At 40.5% G+C, this 19,935-nt stretch overlaps 1 protein-coding gene across 2 annotated transcripts in view; it reads right to left on the bottom strand.

The window, feature by feature from the left end:
• The window catches only part of PRUNE2 (prune homolog 2 with BCH domain), a 236,604-nt gene that overhangs the window by 180,677 nt on the left and 35,992 nt on the right, over positions 1-19,935 (bottom strand). For both annotated transcript variants that reach the window (XM_053923610.2, XM_053923614.2), the window contains exon 2: positions 690-794. In XM_053923610.2, the coding sequence (XP_053779585.1) occupies positions 690-794 (105 nt within the window). The remainder of the gene's footprint in view (positions 1-689; positions 795-19,935) is intronic.

Here is a 19,935-nt window from a genome sequence, read left to right as displayed (position 1 = left end):
TACCTTATTTTGGCTTTAAGATAATGCATTATCACGGGCTGATGAATTTTTACAGAATGAAAATTTTAAAATAACTTTTTGAAAGGTCTTTTTGACCTTTATAAGCATATTATAGGCTTTAGGCAGAACGAAGTTTCTCACTCAAGGGAGACCATGACAGCCTGAGAATGACCTTGCTGTACACAGCCAGGGCTGAAAGGCAAAAGCCGAATACAGACGGGACCTGTAATGTCCCTGTTACTGAAAACGTCAGCCAATGAGCTCTGGACTTCCTGTGGCGTCCGTGCAGTTTCTTCCGCACACAGCGCCCTGCTCCCAAGGGCACGGCTATCCAATAAGGATGCTGAAGGGAGACGAGGAACTCTGCCCCTAATTTGTGGTAGTTCTCCGAATTCTCACACCACTAATCAAATATTGTTAAAACTTTCATTTTTAATTTGAAAACATGGGTCTCATTGAAATAGTGTTGTATGAAGAAGAATCAGGAAGAAATAATGAGGACAATGCCTAACATATAGTGGATAATCAACAAATATTTTTGACGAATGGATTATAATACATTATTCTCTGCAACAATAAACCAGAACATGAAATTTAAGTTAATAAGTTCCTTATAGTCCCACAAAACATTTGTTCTTAAAAGTTACATCATAATTCAAGTTTAAAAGCATACTCTTCTTTTTCCTCACCTTGTCCAGAAAGTAAGCATATGTGAAGGCAGAAATGAGGGAATCCAAGTCACACGATTTATGTCCAATAACCACGTGGACCTTCTCCAAGCGTTTACTTCGATTCTGAAACAAATTTTAAAAAAAATCACAACTTAATGTGCAACTCATCAATATAGAGAGAACATTTTCCAAAATTTTTTAAAAGTATGCCTTGGTCACACTCATACATGACTGTATAAAATAATAAATTTATCACGATGCTTTTACATGAAGACATAAAATTGCACAACCTGTTTAACATTCAGAAATGCTCACTCACATTTTAGTCAATTGTCAGGAACAAAAAATCGTTGGTTCACAGTCTCAGGAGCATCCCTGGGTAAAGTGTGAAACGGGCCCTCACTCACAGAGCGCAGAGAGACACCAAAGACAGAGGTGAGTGCTCTAGATGGGTAGTGACAGCTTAATGAGCAAGGGAATTTATAAAGCTTGTCTTGTGGCCCAAGGCAAGTAGATCTCTGCCCCGTCCTGCCAGAATCTGAACAGTTTACATAGAGGCCTTACTGCATTCAGTCATGTATGGTCTCAGTAAGAACATTATCTTGAGACTGAGTCCTTCATAAAAGTTCCCATCGTGGGAAGGGTGGGCAGAACATGGATCCTGGGGCCAGGAGAGGCCACGGGGAGCCTCCAGCAGCCTGGGCCTGGACCACAGGTCAGCGGGTAGCTATGTCCTCTGGATGACTTCCTCCAACCAGAGTGTGGCTTTGTTACAATTATTCACAATCTAACTCATACAAACTGTAACCTGAGTTCTAATTTTTTAGTAAAAGATTATTTTGGTCTAAAGAGCAATTCCATCATATTTTATGTCATTTTTCTTACATGAAATATTCTAAATTTGACCAAGTGCCCTTTTTCACATGTCCCTGGCATATGACACAAAATTGGTGGGCATTTATTTTTTCAGGCCACATTTTGGATGATAGGATGTTTTCTCTGCATTAAACTCTATCATTTAGCAAATAAAAGTTGTAACACTTTTCCTTCCCCCGGAGAAAGGGATAGGATTGGCATCATTGCTCTAAAGATACAAGTCAGTTGCTAATACAAAGTGTACGTGATGGCGACCTCTCTGGAAAAGAGGGTGTACTGTTGTCTTTCAGGTTCACTCGGTGGCTACTTGAAGTTCATTAAAAACAGGGTGACCGCCTTTTGAAACAATGGGTTTGAAATGCCAAAGAATCAATCATTTCTGGAAACTTTCACAACAAAACTGTCCAATAACAATAACTGTGACCTAAATTGACATCTTTATAGTAGGTTAGAGATGATACATATGTATAGATACATACATATGCTTCCCTCACTTACATCTTTAACTTCTTTTTTAGGACTGGCTACAAAGCCAACTGAACTGTAATACTGCTCAAGAAGGTGATTAAAAAGTTACACTGTACTTGGAAGCAACCTAAGTGCCCATCAGCAAATGAGTGGATCCAAAAACTATGGTATATTTACACAATGGAATTCTACGCAGCAGAGAGAAAGAAGGAGCTTATACCCTTTGCAACAGCATGGATGGAACTGGAGAGCATTTATGCTAAGTGAAATAAGCCAGGCGGTGAGGGACAAATACCATATGATCTCACCTTTAACTGGAACATGAGCAATAGAAGAAAAAAGCAAACAAAATATAACCAGAGACATTGAAGTTAAGAACAATCTAACAATAGCCAGGGGGGAGTGGGGGGGGGGCAGTGGGAACAGTGGATTACAGGAACTACTATAAAGGACACATGGACAAAATCAAGGGGGAGGGTGGAGGTGGGGGAGGGAGGTGGGTTCAGCTGGGGTGGGGTGGAGGGATGGGGAGAAAAGGCATACAACTGTAATTGAATAACAATAAAAAAAAAAGTTACACTGCTCAGGACTCTTTCAATAAAAAAGACTTACTCCCTTATCTGCAGAACAAGATAAAGCATTATTCTGCAATTTACTAGGCACTTTACAAATGAATCTACAAATTTGTTAGCATTTGTATTGAACTGCTGGTGCCTGAGTTGGAAACAAGTTATTAAATAACCAGGTTGTGACCCAAGGAACCCAAGGAACGTAATAAAGTCTTGAAGGAGGCTGAGTTAGAGGAGTCTACAAATACAGAGAATGACAGCGGGGTCAATATTACACGTGAGTCCTGCAGGATGTAACACTGCTAAATTAAAACAAACATATATTTTAAAATGTCTTGTGGTACAGATCTTTAGTAAGACATGATTTAAAAGTATGATATAAACTCTCTGAAGATAATCACAATTTTCTCTCCCCATCACCACCAACTCTAGCTCCCATATTTTTCTCCTGGCTCCCTTCCCTTAACCTCACAAAGTCAGAGCTGGCTCATTTGGCTGAGGACCCTTTGAGGGTTCCAGTCTAGGCCCAGTCCCCACTCTCAAAGCTGGACTGCTTCCTCTGTGCAAGACTGTCAGATGTTCTAGAGACTTCTAAAGAAATTTAGGTAAGTGGAATTATACTCCATTACAATACAAACAAATGCATTAGGAAATCATATTACTGTTCTTCCGAGAAGCTCAAAGGTCTAAGTAGACATTACCTCATTTCTCCTCCTAGATCTTGTGAGGCAGACAGAAGATTAACAACACTTTTTATAGGTCAATGGCATCTGTGATGTGGCCAAGATTGTTCCCAGAACTCATGACCAAGTTCAGGGAGCCTGTCTCCTCTTCCCCACGCCAACCACTCTACAATGCCATAATGACTTCAGAGTCTACAAAGCGAATGAGCGTGGGTGCTGAAGGAAAAAAGGGGATGCTAAGTATGCATTCTAAATACAGCAAGGCTTCAGACGTTTATACTACCAAGACCACCTCAAAGCCGAGAAATCTGCTTTCTTGTCTAGGTCTGATAATTCGTAGGCACAGCTCTGTGTTCAACACTCTGCTTGCGTAAAAGAAGACCTGGGGGGAATAAGACTTACATGTCAATTCATCCTCAAGCACAAACCCATTACTACTTGGAAAACGAGAGGAGTTAAATAGAATCATAAACCCAAAGCATGTTGGACCAATTCTTACAACTCAGGAATCTTCTGAGACTATGATTTATTCCTCCTCCATTTAAAGAGGAAAAAGCACATATCACCTTGTAGGCCAGGCTGCAGAAGATCCTGGTGCAAAATTCTGAGGGTTCTTGTTGGTCCCACATGCCTGTCTTCTCAAACTCTCTGCTTTTTCTTCTGACTTCCCTTCTTCCCACGCCTCAAGTTCCCTCATAGTCATGGCCTCTTCCAGTGCCATTCGCTCATGTTTGCCGTCTGCAGTCAATGCCCCAGCTCCCACGCTCCAGCTCTCTCTCTCACCACCCACCTCCATCAAAATTACAGGGCTGGTGCCCATGCTACCAGGGATCTATCTGTTTCCCCACTGGCAATTCTAACGGAGCAAGTCCATGCCGATGAGCACGCCTGGGTTATTTAGTTCCCCACCAAAGTAATGTACTTTCATTCTAAAGAAACTTTCCAGGGATTATACCACAATCCAAAAACCAACTGGAAATTTCAAGCAGGCTGAGAATATTAGACAGAAGGGACATCACAACTAGAAAGTACCTTTTTTGGTGCCTGCCAATAAGCCTGAAAAGTGATAGGCTCAACCTCAAAAAGTCTCGGATGTCTCTAAAATGCCTGATTCCTACCAAAAACCACTGATAAGATATAATTACAGCGTGGCACTCAGTAGCTATAATAGCAGCCGTGCTCAGGCTCACTCCTGCCTGCTTGGAGAAATAAAACATTAGTTGCATAGACTTACCTAGTAGTTAAGCAGAAGGAATGTGCAAGATTTGGCTCTTCAAATTGGGGGTCCAGAAACAGAGAATGAACAGAGACCCACTCTCAGGCTTCCCACCAAAAATGACACTGGCAGTGGAACAGAGCAAGCACAGGGGTCAAGTGAAGGTGAAAAAGTCTGGGGTCTGATTTCAAGTGTCCAGGAGAGGTAACAGGGTCCTCACGATGCCTCGTTTACTCTGTGGCAATGGCCCCACCATCCGCAGAAGTACCAGTAAAGCTGGTCAGTGGAACTCGGAGGAGATTCCCGACCACAGTGACACTCTGTGCCTCTCACAGCAGGCCTGTGGGCCACTCCACATAGTCATAGGCTCACGGATGTTCAGCCGTCATATCTATGCTCCTTGATACAGTCCACCTCGGGGACTGGATTATCCACAAACAGACAAATCATGTCCAAGTAAACATGACATATGGACAAGTTTATCAATTTAATGTATTGCCATCCCACTAATAAAAACCTGTTTGTGTCAGGCACAGTACTAAGCCCTAGGGATACAGTAGTGAACCAAACAGACAAAAATTCCTTATCGCACTTGTATTGTATTACAAGGAGATTAGAACCAAATAATTAGATAATGGTAAATGGAGGAGATAGGGTGTGCTGGGATGAGGTACCCCTGAGAAGGTGATGTCAGAGTAAAGACCTGAAGGAAGGAGTGGGAGCTAAGGGTATCTCAGGCCAAGGCAACAGCAAGTGCAAAGGCCCTGAGGACAGCATGCCCAGCATGTTCGACTAATGACTTCTTCCTAGTGTATACAGTTTTCCAAACGTGACTTTGTAAACTCCTAGCCAGGAGTAAATAGCTCTGGACAGTAAATGCTCATTCTCTAGTACACAGCACACCAAGAATCACGGAAGGTTCATCACTAATGCATAAACGCAGCGCTGTAGAGACCAAAACATAATGGAATCCGACAGTGAGTTGAAATAGATGCTATACTGCTTTGTCATCTACATTTTCAAACAGATGGACGGAATCTTTCATAATCTGTATAAAAGAAATATGTGGAACACGCCAGTATTTCAGATCACAAGTTTAATATGCTTTCAAAGTGTAACACTATATATTACTAAAATGAGACTTCTTAATGAAGTTCACTTCCTATCTCTTTTTAAAAGCCAGAAAAATGCCTAACATTCTAATTCAACAGCCCATTAAAGGAAGCTGCACTTGTAGGTAAAAGCACTTTGAAATGCACCCACAGAAAACAGAATTGATTAGAAAGAGGGCTTCCAAACTGGAGAGCATTATGCTAAGTGAAATAAGCCAGGCAGTGAAAGACAAATACCATATGATCTCACCTATAACTGGAACCTAATCTACAAAACAAACAAGCAAGCAAAATACAACCAGAGACATTGAAATAAAGAACAAACTGACAGTAACCAGAGGGGAGGTGGGAGAGGAATAATGGGGGAAAATAGGGGAAGTTCCATCAAAGAACATGTATAAAGGACACATGGACAAAGTGAAAGGGTGTAGATACAAGGGTGGGAGTTGGGAATGAGTGGGGACAGGAGTGTGTATGTGTGGGGACTGGGGACAACTGTACTTGACCAACAATAAAAAAAAAAAAAAAGAAAGGCGGCTTCCAGATGCTGCTGAAAGCTTAGGCTCCTCCATCAGCTTTTTCATAACCCCACCCTCTGAGAAACAAAGCTCCTCCCACCTATACCTTCCCACATCCAGAATCCCACAATAAGCCTTTAGTCAGCAAGTCCCTGTGATACAGCTATACTATGATTGCCCCATACCCATCCTCTCTAAACCTCTTTTCTTAAAAACCTTATGAAAATTTTTTCAAAAATAAGTAATTGAAAGTAATTTTGTATTCAAAACATTGTAGACAAAACCCACAGAAGTTGGAGAGTATCTTTCCTCACACTAAAACAGAGCACATTTCTTAGGCCCTATCCTTAACCAGCAAATGAAGAAACAAGAGAAAAAGAAGTCTCTTGACTTGATTGAGTGGTATCTCCAAAGAAACTCAGGCATAGAAAAGAGTTGGCAGTTGAGCTAGTACTCCCTTGATTTAATAACACCAACTCAATGAGAGGCCTTCCTTCCTGGAGGCTGGCTGTGCATGGTAAAGAAAACAGCCCGACTCCTCCCCAGGAGACCCCATGCACCTGGGGCAGCCATGAATCTAAGTAAGAAGACGCAGGGGTTGGCAGGAGGAAACCTAACTCACTGCTCATGTCCCTGAAGGTCCTGACTCCACCAGGGAAGCCATGTAGGAGGGGATGCACAAGGGGCCACAGCCGAATGAGCAGCAAGGACTAAGGGAGCTGTGGAAATGCCCAGAGTAACCTGAATCTCCAAAGGCAAGGACAAAAACCCTCTGACCACCTCTGCCAGACGTGGATGAAGTCACACCCTTTGTTCATTTGGTAAACAAACAAGGTGCTTCTTGGTACTGGCCCTGGGTTTAAGATGATTCCTAGAATTCCTGACCTCCTGAGATTCTCACAATCTCATCATTACAGGGAGTAGTACTGGGACCCAGAGAGAGAGAATGCTGGAGGGAATAACATGGCATTAACCAAATGCTGAAAAAGCAAAGAAGGAAACATGTATTACTTGGTGCCAGGTCTCCAGAGCACAGGGGTTTTCCCACCAATGGAACCTTTGTATTTCGTTCTTTATTTTTCTTTATTTCTCCAGGAAGAAAATAAATACATGCCATTATAAAAAGTCAGACACAACAAAATTAATAAAACAAACATAACTACTTTGTTAACATATTGTTAACTATTTCACATTTTTATTTATGCACATATATTAACACATATACTTCACAAAAATGAGCTGCTTCTATTCCCACTCTTTAGAAAGTTCATTTTTTTTTTCATTTAACAATACACTATGGTTCCTTTTCCATGACCAAAACTACTTCACTCTTTCTGGCTTAATAGTTGCTCTTATGTGGATACCTCTGTGTGTTTTGGGGGGTGGGAGCTGGGAAGTGTGGACAGGGTGCGGGGGTATGTGTATACAGAATTTCTGGAGTCAGCATAGGTGCTTTCTTTTTTTTCAAATCTCCATGATACTGACAAATAGTCCACTGGCTACCTAGTCCGGTTCCATTCTAATGGTTAATTAATAAACAATAAAAAGTGACCTGGAGGCCACTTCAAGAGCTGTACCTCAGGTCATGTGTAAAAGCAAAAACATTGACCAGAACCTACAAATTCAGGACATAGACATTTTATATTTAATTTTCTCATAAATGTCCTAATTTAACTGGTGACCTACTGGATGAATACAACCCATCAAATTAGGAAAAGGCAAAAAGCTGTCAATGGTAAGACTCAAATGATTTTGAGGTAATTTAATTGTCTCACTGATAAAACTAAACCTAATCAATTCAGACAAGTAATATTGCCTATAACCTCTTCCCTCCCTGCCCTCCCAACCAACCCCAGGCATGTTTTCCCTCAGCCTTCTCTTGGCCTCACTGGAGAATGCCCTTTTTCATGGTCTCTCATTGGGGGAGAACCTGTGACAGGAGAGTCTGAGCAAATTCAACTGTAAACAGCTCAGATCATGTGCACCTGTACCTTTTTCTACATCATCAAATGCAAGAGGCCACGGTGCATAGGCAATGGGGGAACCAAAAACCGAGCCCAAGTACTGCCTGAGGCCCTTCTGGGGTGGGCAGCCTGGGTCCCCAGTTCCCTTGAGGTCAGGCTCCCTTTAGGTGGAGAATTGGACATTGACTCAACCACTCTTTTGCCTTGTCAGCTGCATCGATCCTTCTGCAACCAATCTGCTGCCCACCTTGAAAATACCGTTTTTGAAAGGAGTGATTTCATATGTAGCTGATGTACACCTTCTGGATCATAATAATGATTTGGGCCAGAACTGTTCTTTTACTCACAACATTTAATTTGTTAAAAAAATTCTTTTTCTAACAGTGCCTTCAGAAATTTCTAACAAGGTTTTGGGAGCAGAACGATGATTTTCTCTCCACAGCTTCAGATATAAAGGATGGCCCTCCCAAATCCTTGCCTTTCCTGAAAAGCCCTTATAAGAACTATTCTCCATAGATTCCTCAGATAATGTAATTGTTCCAGCCATTCCACTGTGGGGGGAGACATGTCCATACATTTATTACCAACTTGGTAGGGCAGCGCTCCAGTCTCCCATTTTGGTACTACTTCCTTCTAGTTTCTGTAGATGTTCCATCCCACAAGTTTGCACTTTATGGGCTTTATAGTCCCTCAGACTTTCCCTTTTCAAACTCGAGCTATAGCCTTTTTCATCTAGCTTCATACGGACGTGCACCTAAGGCTTTCCTCTGCCTCTTCTGATGGTCTGCCGCCTGTGCCTCTTCACTGCACTTGCCGTGGGCTGAATGGCCTGCCACCAAAACTCCTATCAAAGCCCCAACTCCCAGTGTGATGGTATTTGCAGATGGGATCTGTGGGAAATAATTACGTTTAGATGAAGTCATAATGGTGGGGCCCTCGAGACATGATTAGTGTTTTGTAAGAAGACACACCAGACAGCTTGCACTCTCTCTCTCTCTCTCCCCCTCTCTCTTTCTGCCATGTGAGATCTTTCGAGAAGGAGGCCGTCTGTAAGCCAGGAAGAGAGCTCTTCTCAGAACCTGACGATGATGGCACCCTAATCTTGAACCCTCAGCCTCTAGGACTGTAGAGGCTGAGAGTTCAAGATTAACTCTAGGAAATAAATTTCTGTTGTTAAGCCACTCTGTCTATGCTATTTTGTTATGGTAGCTCAAGCTAAGACAGACCTCCAGGTTGGAGTCATTCCAAAATTCAAAACTACTAGGAGATAGTTGAACTTTAAGGAAAGCTTAGAAGAGTTCTTTTTGCTAAGTGATTGATGTCAAAGGTAATACAAGAGGTTTAAAAACCAAATGAGAAAGAACATCCCTTATACACATAGAAACCTACACCCATGCCACCTAAGGTTTATACATTAATTATTTTATGAAACAATGTATGTTCATCATAAAATGTTTAGAAAAAGTAGAAACTCACAAAGAAAAACTCAGGATCCAAAATTAATCATTATGAATATTTAATGTATTCCTTCCAACTTTTTCTATATTTTTATGTGTTCTCTTTTGTAATACTCTTATTATTACACATAATATTTTATAACCTCTTTTTTAACAACATTCCAAGTATTCTCCCAAAATTCTAAAATATAAATGTTGTGATAGCCAAGGGTGAATGTGTTTGCTTTTGTAACCCAAGTTGCCAGCCTAATGCTCTGCACACAGTAGGTGCTCAATAAGTATTGAAAAAATAAATTGGACTTCCAGTCAATATGGTGGTATAAACAGACATGGTTCACCTCCTCCCACAACCACATCAAAATTACAACTAACATATGGAACGACCATCACAGATCCATCAGAAACTGAGTTGAATGTAAATCTGACAACTATGGAATTTAAAAAACCACATCCATCTAGGAGAGGTGTAGACACGGAACAGGCTAGTCAGACATCCATGTGTAGCAGATAAAAATTCAGGAGGGATATCTTGGGAGCAAGGAGTCCCAGTCCCATATCAGGGCCCCCAGCCCAGGGTTCCAGTGCCAGGAAGATAAGTCCCCCAAACTTCCAGCTGCAAAAACCAGTGGGGATTGAGTCAGGGGAAGAAAATTCTGGAGCCCCAAGCAGTTCCTCTTAAAGAACCCACTAATGAACTCATCTACTCAGACTCATTCCCTCTGAGCTCCAGCACTGGGGTAGCAGCTTGAAAGGCACCAGCGGCATACAGGGAGAACTGAAGTATCTGGCATCAAGGTAAGCAGAGGCAATTGTCCCTTTTCTGAACCCTCCCTCAACAGAGCCACTAAGCTGGCAAAGCTATTGCCATATCTGAGACTCCATCAACCTGGCTAACACTCTTTGACCTGCCCTGGAGATCCCCTGAGACACTGACCCACCCAACTTATGGGCCCACCCAAGCTGCTTTTCTATAAGAATGGCTTGTCTAGGCTCATGCTTCACAACTTCCTAAATCCTCTCAAACAAGCAACAGCTGGCCTCAGTGAGCCCCAGGCCCAGCACTAGCAGCAGCCAGCCTAGATTCACAGCTTGGCTTTGCCTGGCAATCTCCAAGCCCAGCACAAGTAGCAGCCATCTCAGATTGCTTTATAGCTCAGGCAGGGTTACCCTAGGCAAAACACAGGTGGGAGCCGACCTTGACCTGTGCCACCTGGGAAACCCCAGAGCCTGTGCACTTAGTGGGCAGCTACACACCACTTTGGAGCACCACCACCCTGTCCCTGCACAATTGATCCTCCAAGGAGGGTGGAGGGTGGTGGTAAGTGGTCATAGCAAATCCTTGCAGCTGACTGGCCTGGGAAAATCCCTCCCATTGATCTGACAACAGCAACCAAGGCTCACCTACAAGAGGAGGGTGTACTCAGCCCACAAAAAGGTGCACCTCAAGTACCCAGCTTGGGGGATAGGGGAGGCTGTGCCATTGGACCCTACAAGACACCTACATTAGGCCACGCTACCAAACACAGAGTCTAAGCAGCTCTACCTGAAACATAGAAACAAACACAGGGAGGCTACCAAAATGAGAAGACAAAGAAACATGGCCGAAATGAAAGAACAGATCGAAACTCTAGAAAAAAGCTAAATGAAATGGAGATAATAATCTATCAAATGCAAAGTTAAAAATACTGGTTATAAGGATGCTCAAGGAACTTAGTGAGGACCTCAGCAGCATAAAAAATACCCAGTCAGAAACAAAGGATAGGCTAATTGAAATAAAACACAATTTACAGGGAAACAACAGTAGAGTGGATGAGGCCGAGAAGCAAATCAATGATTTGGATCATAAGGAAGCAAAAAACAACCAATCAGAACAACAAGAGGAAAAAAGAATCCAAAATAAATGAGGATAGTATAAGCAGCCTCTGGGACAACTTCAGGAGGTCCAACATTAGCATCATAGTGTTGCCAGAAGGAGAAGAGAAAGAGCAAGAAATTGGAAATTGATTTGAAAAAATAATGAAAGAAAACTTCCTTAATTTGGTGAAGGAAATAGACATGCAAGTCAGGAAGCACAGAGAATTCCAAACAAGATGGATGTAAAGAGGCCCACTCCAAGACACATCATAATTAAAATGCAAAAGGTTAAAGATAAAGAGAGAATCTGAAAAGCAGCAAGAGAAAAGCAGAGAATTACCTACAGGGGAGTACCCATAAGGCTGTCAGCTGATTTCTCAAAAGAAACTTTGCAGGCTAGAAGGGATTGGCAAGAAATATTCAGTCATGAAAAGCAGGCACCTACAGCCAAGATTGCTCTACTCAGCAAAGCTATCATTTAGAATTGAAGGGCCAATGAAGAGCTTCCCAGACAAGAAAAAACTAAAGGAGTTCATCATCACCAAGGCATTATTTTATGAAATATTAAAGGGACTTATTTAAGAAAAAGAAGATCAGAACTATGAACAACAAAATGTCAATAAATACATATCTATCACAATTGACTCTAAAATATAAACTAAGCAAACAAGAAGAACAGAGATAAGATCATGGATACAGAGAGCATTTTGATGGTTTCCTGATGGGAGGGGCATGTGGGGGAATGGGCGAGGAGGTGAGGGGATTAAGAAGTACAAATAGATAGTTACAGAATAACCGTGGGAAGTAAAGTGCAGTATAGGAACTGGAATAGGCAAAGAACTTGTACACATGACCCATGGACATGAACAATGGTGGGGGAATTGCCTGAGGGAGTTGGGGTGCTGGGTGGAGGGGGGTGAAGGGAGAAAAATCAGGACAACTGTAATAGCATAATCAATGAAATATAATTTTAAAAAGAAACTATTATAAAATTTAATGGATATAGTATTCTTTAATGTGGATTATTAAATTTTATTTAGTCAATTTCTTATTGTTGCAGATAATTTTTTATTAAATGAGACTGCAGTAAATTTTGGAAGATAATTATTGTGCTGATCCCTTGTTAATTTTTTAGGATCAACTACTGGATTTTACATTTCTGGGTTAAAGAATGTACAATTTTTTATGCTCACCAGAAAGGTTGTAAAGTTACATTTTTTACAACAGAAATACCTGATTGTCAATCCTTCAACTGTGTTTAAATATTAGCATTTTGGTAGGTAACGTTAATTTATATTTATTATGATTATGAGTGCTTTAGGTCATCTTTTTTCATCTGGATACTAAACATTATTGTTTTCATATCAACATATTTTTGTGAACTTTTCTCTGCATATCTTTTAGTATGTTTGTCCTACTCTCCTTGATTAATAAACTATTACAATATTATTACATTTTCAACTGTGATAACATAAGATATTACTTTGTTCTCTGGCCATGGGCATCAATGGAACAACTTGTTCAATAAGTTGCATTGGGTATGCAATGAGCATGCATTATATAAGATGACATCAATTCACGTGCTAAAGAGCAATGGTACACTCTGTACAATCTTTTCTTCAGTCTACCTACTCTGCTTTCTGAGAATGTTGCAATAATCCACATCGGACTCTGCCGCAGGACAGCTGTGGAAAACGGTTATGGTCTGGCTCTTGACTGGAATGCTTTTGCTCCTCTATTCTATTATTAGCTTCAGGCAAAAATGATAATGCAACTTAAAATTAAATGTAAGGTGGTAAATATGTCTTTATTAAATGTCTTTAAAAGTAGTGAAAGTTTGGTAAGGCAACAGCACCAAAAAGAATGATGAAAGACAAACAACAGAGTGGGAGATAATATTTGCATAATATTTTCACCATCTTGCCATTGAAAGGGCAATATTCCTAACACACGAGGAATTCCTGGACATTGATTTTTAAAAAATGGAATAATTGGTAAAGGATGTGAATAGGCAATTAACAGAAGAAGTAACGAATATATGAAAAGAACCTCAACCTCATTAGTAGTCATGAAAATGCAAATTAGACCAACAATAAAATGTCATTTTTTTCACCTATCAGAAAAAAATTAAGAGTGTTAATGCCCACTGCTGGCTAAACTGAGGGTGGCAGGAAGGAATACTATAACCAACGTGGGAATAACACGACAGTATCCATCAAAATGCAGCAGGTTCACACTTTCTGATCCAACTTTTTAATTCCATGTCTAGGAATCGATTCTATAGAAATAAAATTATAATAAGTATGGATATTTCTAAACTTCTTATCATTATTTAAAATCCATTGTTAAGCTCATAAATAACAGAACAAACTGAGGGTTGCCAGACGGAAGGGGGGTCGGGGGGCTGGGCGAAAAAGGGGAAGGAATTAAGAAGCACAAATCGGCAGTTACAAAACAGTCACAGGACTGAGAAGTACAGCTTAGGAAATACAGTCAGTAACACTGTAATAACTATGTACGGTGCCGGGTGAGTAGTAGACTTATGGGCATATCTCTTTGTAGTGGTTATAAACTATAACCACTATGCTGTGTACCTGAAACTGATATCATATTGAAAGTCAAATGTAATTGAAAAAAATTTTAATTTAAATTAGAAAATAACATCCATTGTTAATGTGGATATATAATAAAATCCCAAAGAATGTTTATTGAAGCAGTATTTGTGATAGAGACAACAATAAGAAACAACCTCAATGTACAACAATCGAGGATCATTGAATAAATTATGGACTATCAATAAAATGGAATCAAAGCAGCTATTACCAAACAAATGAGTTAGAACAGTATCTAATGACCTGGAAAAATGTGCTCCAATATTTTTTCCCATGACATCACATGGCTGCTTCTTCCTTCTTGGATCCTGCTTCTCAGCATAAAAGCATGCTGTGGATTCCACTTGGGTGACAAGATTGTCTTGCCGACTGAACTAGGGTCACCTAGTAGGACATTATCATAATGCAAATTGCTGAGCCCCACACCGGATACTCAGATTCGTGGTCTGCAGCCGAGTCTGAGAATTACATGACTGTTTGGGGAACTGTGGCCTTAAAGGGGACTCGTGATGAGCTCTCGAGGACCATCTGGCTCCTGTCAACGACAGAATATATCTGCATTTTGTTTTCGAGAGGGACTGCTTGAGTTCCTCTAGATCAAGTACAATTTCAGAGAGAAATACTGGTGCTATATTATTCAGATTTACTTAAGTTTAGAGCTAGAAAAGGCCTTAGAATTTACCCACTTAAAACCTATCAATGCTTTCTAAAGTAAGGTAGTGGACCTCAGAGTAAGGGAAGAAGCCACACATCCTTTTAAATTTTCTGAGGTTTTTTGATATGCTTTACGTTTACAATATTCCTTAAAGTTAGTAAAAGTCTTTTAAGTACATTGTTTCAAGACATGTATTGATTCCTGAATTCAGAAATAAAAAAGCAAAGAGGTTTACAGGAAAGAAAGAGAAGAGAAGAAAGGAAGAGAGAAGAAAGAGAGAAGGAAGGGGAAGGAAGAGGGAGAAGAAGGGAGGAAGCAGGTTCGAAGGGAGGGAAATTCTTTTTCATGGGGTTTTATGAAAAGTCCAGGCTTTTCAGTGGGCACCCTTGGTAATTGGTCAGAACATGCCTCTGGTTTCAATCTGTAAAAGTAAATCAGCACTTAGAATGGCGCCTGGTAAAAATATTTAACTAAAGATCTGTCAAAAAAATGGTCCAAAGTAGTAAGTGAGCCCAAATTCTGAGTTCATGGGCAGCTGAGGTCTAGATTGCAAATAGGACAGCAAAAACAGAAAAATACTGTCTGCACCTTGTGTGCCTTTCTCCTCCATTATCTCCTCCAATGTCCTCTCCCACAAACCCTCATACACAACACGTACCCTCTTGGACATTCTTTCTTGTCTTTGTTCTATGGGAAGCGGGTGCCGGAGAACAGCAGTGCTCACAATACATACCATCAGCACACAACGAAGAAATAACAAGCCATCTCAGACCACACAAAGCCACCCATACCACCCTGTTGCATAATTCAAACAAGATCTTTTGTGATACAATTGAACAGCGAAAATGTTCTCAGTGGAACGAGAATTTAGGGATAAATCTTTGATACTTCAAGGGACAGTCAGGTTGGCTCCATATCAGAGAAATTACTGCAGGAACATAAAATATTGGGACCCTTCACTTTGCTTTACTTTTGTAGTTTTGCTTCTTTTTCCCTCTTCATGCTGACAGCCTAATGTTATTCCCATGTTCTTGTGTGCATGTATCTAATTGTTTATACTGGTTGCTATAAGTCAAGAGCAATTTGTGAAAGGTAGAGAAATAGCCCCAAATTGTGATTTTAATCTTGATTCACTAGAGCACTCAGACCTGCTTCCCCATTTTCCACTTTCCCCATCTATGGAAAGAAGAAATGAATTCTGATCAGAGGTGGGTATAGATAAGGGATTTCTTCATAAACTGCTTCTTATCAGTATATCACGGGAAAAGTTGGGATGACTCTTTGTGCCTGTATAGCATGCACTAAGTGTTTCTGTAAAACTTTTATAGTAACTTCTATAAAGAACTCAGAATAAAAGAACTTTGAACTTTTTCAACTTACCTGTCTTTGTCTATCTTTGCTAACACAGTTTCAAGGCCTTGTAGTAACAATATAAAACCTTCTGAAAAACAAGGTGTTCACCTTTGTGCAGATACATGCTGGTGGGTTGCTTGGTAGATGTCCACATGCTACTGTCAAGGTCTGGTCCAGTTTATTGTGCCCATCAGTATAAAGAACCTCTTGAATGAGGTACATCCAGGAATAAAGAGGAAGTGACATTAATGTTAATACTTAGGTAGGATTTTAGTTTCTAAAATAGTTTAGCCACCTCCTCCCCTCAATAGCTGTACTAGTGGACTGACACGGGCCAAAGGAATCCTACAGAATGCAAGGCGACCCATGTGGGTCATTTACACACTCCCTGCTAGAGCATTTCACAACAACATCTCTGGGACAAAGGCCTTCTGCCCAGGGGTGGACAACACCCCACCCACCAAACTACAAAATATAATATCATTCAGGGCAAAAAAAGACTAGAAAAGCTGAGCTAATGTTATTCTAAAATGTTGAGGACTTCCGGCTAAGATAGAAGCATAGGTAGATCACGTCACCTCCTCACACAACCAAAAAAGGACAAAAACTAATTCAAGAACAAAAAAATAACCAGAACTGCCAGAAAATTGAACTGTATGGAAGTCCAACAACCAAGGAGTTAAAAGAAGAAACATTCATTCAGACTAGTAGGAGGGGTGGAGTCAGGAAGCTGGGGTGGAGAGGATGTGCAGCAAGGCAACGGCTGGAGGACCAGGGCAGGCAACGTGGCAGCTGGTGGACTAGGCGGTCCCACATTTGCATGTGGATAAACAGGGAGGAACAAGTGGGAAGCAAGACAGGCCACGTAACCCAGGGTTCTAGCATGAGGAAATAAAGCCTCAAAACCTCTGACTGTAAAAATCTGTGGGGGTTGTGGCAGCCGGAGAGACTCACAGCCTCACAGGAGAGTTTGTTGGAAGGACCTACAGGGTCCTAGAACATACACAAACCCACCCACCTGGGAATCAGCACCAGAAGGGCCAAATTTGCTTGTGGGTAGCAGGAGAAGTAACTGAGAGCTGTCCAGCAAGCTGCATTGTTCCCTCTGCAACCCCTCCCTCACATACAACACCACAACACAGTGACCAGGGTTGTCTCACCCTGGTGAACACCTAAGGCTCCACCCCTTACAATATAACAGGTGTGCTAAGACAAAAGAAAATGCAGCCCAAATGAAAGAAAAGATCAAAACTCTAAAAATACAACTAAGCAATGAAGATGCAGAGTTCAAAACACTGGTAATCAGCATGCTTACAGAAATGGTTGAGTATGGTCACAAAATACAGGAAAAAGTAAAGGCTATGCAAAGAGAAATAAAGAAAAATATACAGGGAAACAAACAGTGAAGGGAAGGAAACTAGAACTCACATTAGTGATTTGGAACAAAAGGAAGAAATAAACACTCAACCAGAGCAGAATGAAGAAACAAGAATTCAAAAAAAAAAAAAAAAGAGCAAAAGCTTAAGAACCTCTGAGACGACTTTAAACGTTCCAACATCCAAATCATAGGGGTGCCAGAAGGAGAAAAACAAGAGCTAGAAATTGAAAACTTATTTGAAAAAAATAATGGAGAAGTTCCCCAATCTGGCAAGGGAAATAGACTTCCAGGGAGTCCAGGAAGCCCAGACAGTCCCAAAGAATTTGGACCCAAGGAAGCACACACCAAGGCACATCATAATTGCATTACCCAAGATTAAAGATAAGGAGAGAATCTTAAAAGTAGCAAGAGAAAATAAGTCAGTTACCTACAAAGGAATTCCCATAAGACCGTTAGCTGATTTCTCAAAAGAAACCTTACAGGCAAGAAGGGGATGGAAAGAAGTATTCCAAGTCATGAAAGGCAAGGACCTACATCCAAGATTACTCTACCCAGCAAAGCTATCATTTAGAAAGGAAGGGCAGAAAGTGCTTCCCAGATAAGGTCAAGTTCAAGGAGTTCATCATCACCAAGCCCTTATTATATGAAATGTTCAAGGGACTTAACTAAGAAAAAGAAGATCAAAAATGAACAGTATCACCAACTTATGCCATACACAAAAATAAATTCGAGATGGATAAATGACTTAAATATAAGATGTGACACCATAAAAGTCCTAGAGGAAAACATTGGCAGGAAAATCTCAGACATTCCATGAGGCAACATCCTCACAGACATGTCCCCTAAAGCAAGGGACATAAAGGAAAGAATAAACAAATGGGACCTCATTGAAATAAAAAGCTTCTGAATGGCTAAAGAAAACAGCATTAAAATAAAAAGAGAACCAACAGTATGGGAAATCATATTTGCCAATGATACTTCAGACAAGGGCCTGATCTCCAAAATATATAAAGAACTCACAATACTGCACTCCAGGAACACAAACAACCCAATTAAAAAATGGGCAAAGGACTTGAACAGACACTTCTCCAAGGAAGACATACAGAGGGCCCAGAGACATATGAAAAGATGCTCAGCATCACTAGCCATCAGAGAGATGCAAATTAAAACCACAATGAGCTACCATCTCACACCAGTCAGAGTGGTCAACATAAACAAATCCACAAACAAATGTTGGAGAGGATGCAGAGAAAAGGGAACCCTAGTGCACTGTTGGTGGGAATGCAGACTGGTGTGGCCACTGTGGAAAACAGTATGGAATTTCCTCAGAAAACTAAAAATGGAACTGCCCTTTGACCCAGCAATTCCACTGCTGGGATTATACTCTAAGAACCCTGAAACACCAATCCAAAAGAACCTGTGCACCCCAATGTTCATAGCAGCACAATTTACAATAGCCAAGTACCAGAAGCAACCTAAGTGCCCATCAGCAAATGAGTGGATCAAAAAACTATGGTACATTTATACAATGGAATTCTATGCAGCAGAGAGAAAGAAGGAGCTTATACCCTTTGCAACAGCATGGATGGAACTGGAGAGCATTATGCTAAGTGAAATAAGCCAGGCGGTGAGGGACAAATACCATATGATCTCACCTTTAACTGGAACATAATCAACAAAAGAAAAAAGCAAACAAAATATAACCAGAGACATTGAAATTAAGAACAATCTAACAATAGCTAGAGGGGAGTGGGGAGGGGTTAGTGGGGAGAGGGGATTACAGGAACTACTATAAAGAACACATGGACAAAATCAAGGGGGAGGGTGGAGGTGGGGGAGGGAGATGGGTTCAACTGGGGTGGGTGGAAGGATGGGGAGAAAAGGCAGACAACTGTAATTGAATAACAATAAAAATTAAAAATTAAAAAAAAGATATTCAAAATATCAGTCAAAATTAAAAAAAAACTATGAACAGTAAAATGACAATGAACACAACTATCAACAACTAAAACTAAAAAAAAAACAAAAAAATACACTAAGCAAACAACTAGAACAGGAACAGAATCAAGGAAATGGAGATCACATTGAGGGTTATCAGGGGAAGGGAAGGAATGGGGGGAAAACAGGGAATAAGAAGCATAAATGGTAGGTACAAAATAGACAGGGGGGTGTTAAGAATAGTATAGGAAATGGAGAAGCCAAAGAACTTACATGTATGACCCATGGACATCAACTAAACGGGGGGAATACTGGTGGGAGGTAGGGTGCAGGGCTGAGGGGAATTAAGGGGAGAAAAAAATTGAACTGTAATAGCATAATCAATAAAATATGTTTTAAAATAATAAAATGTCCCTGAAGATTAATATTTTAATAATTAAATGCCCCAATTTTTCTTACTGTTTTTCTGTTCTTTAAAGTTTCATAAGCTATAGAAATTTACTTTTAAAATTTAAATATATTTATTTTTATTGGAAAATTTGTGATTCATAAATATTTTAATTTTTCTTTAATTGATTTTTATGGTAAAGAAGAAAACTTTTCTGCACTCT

The sequence above is a fragment of the Desmodus rotundus genome, chromosome 1, assembly GCF_022682495.2.
Source record: "Desmodus rotundus isolate HL8 chromosome 1, HLdesRot8A.1, whole genome shotgun sequence".
Classification (NCBI taxonomy): domain Eukaryota; kingdom Metazoa; phylum Chordata; class Mammalia; order Chiroptera; family Phyllostomidae; genus Desmodus; species Desmodus rotundus.
Note: the sequence above shows the minus strand (reverse complement) of the source record. Positions and strands in the feature narration are given on the sequence as shown.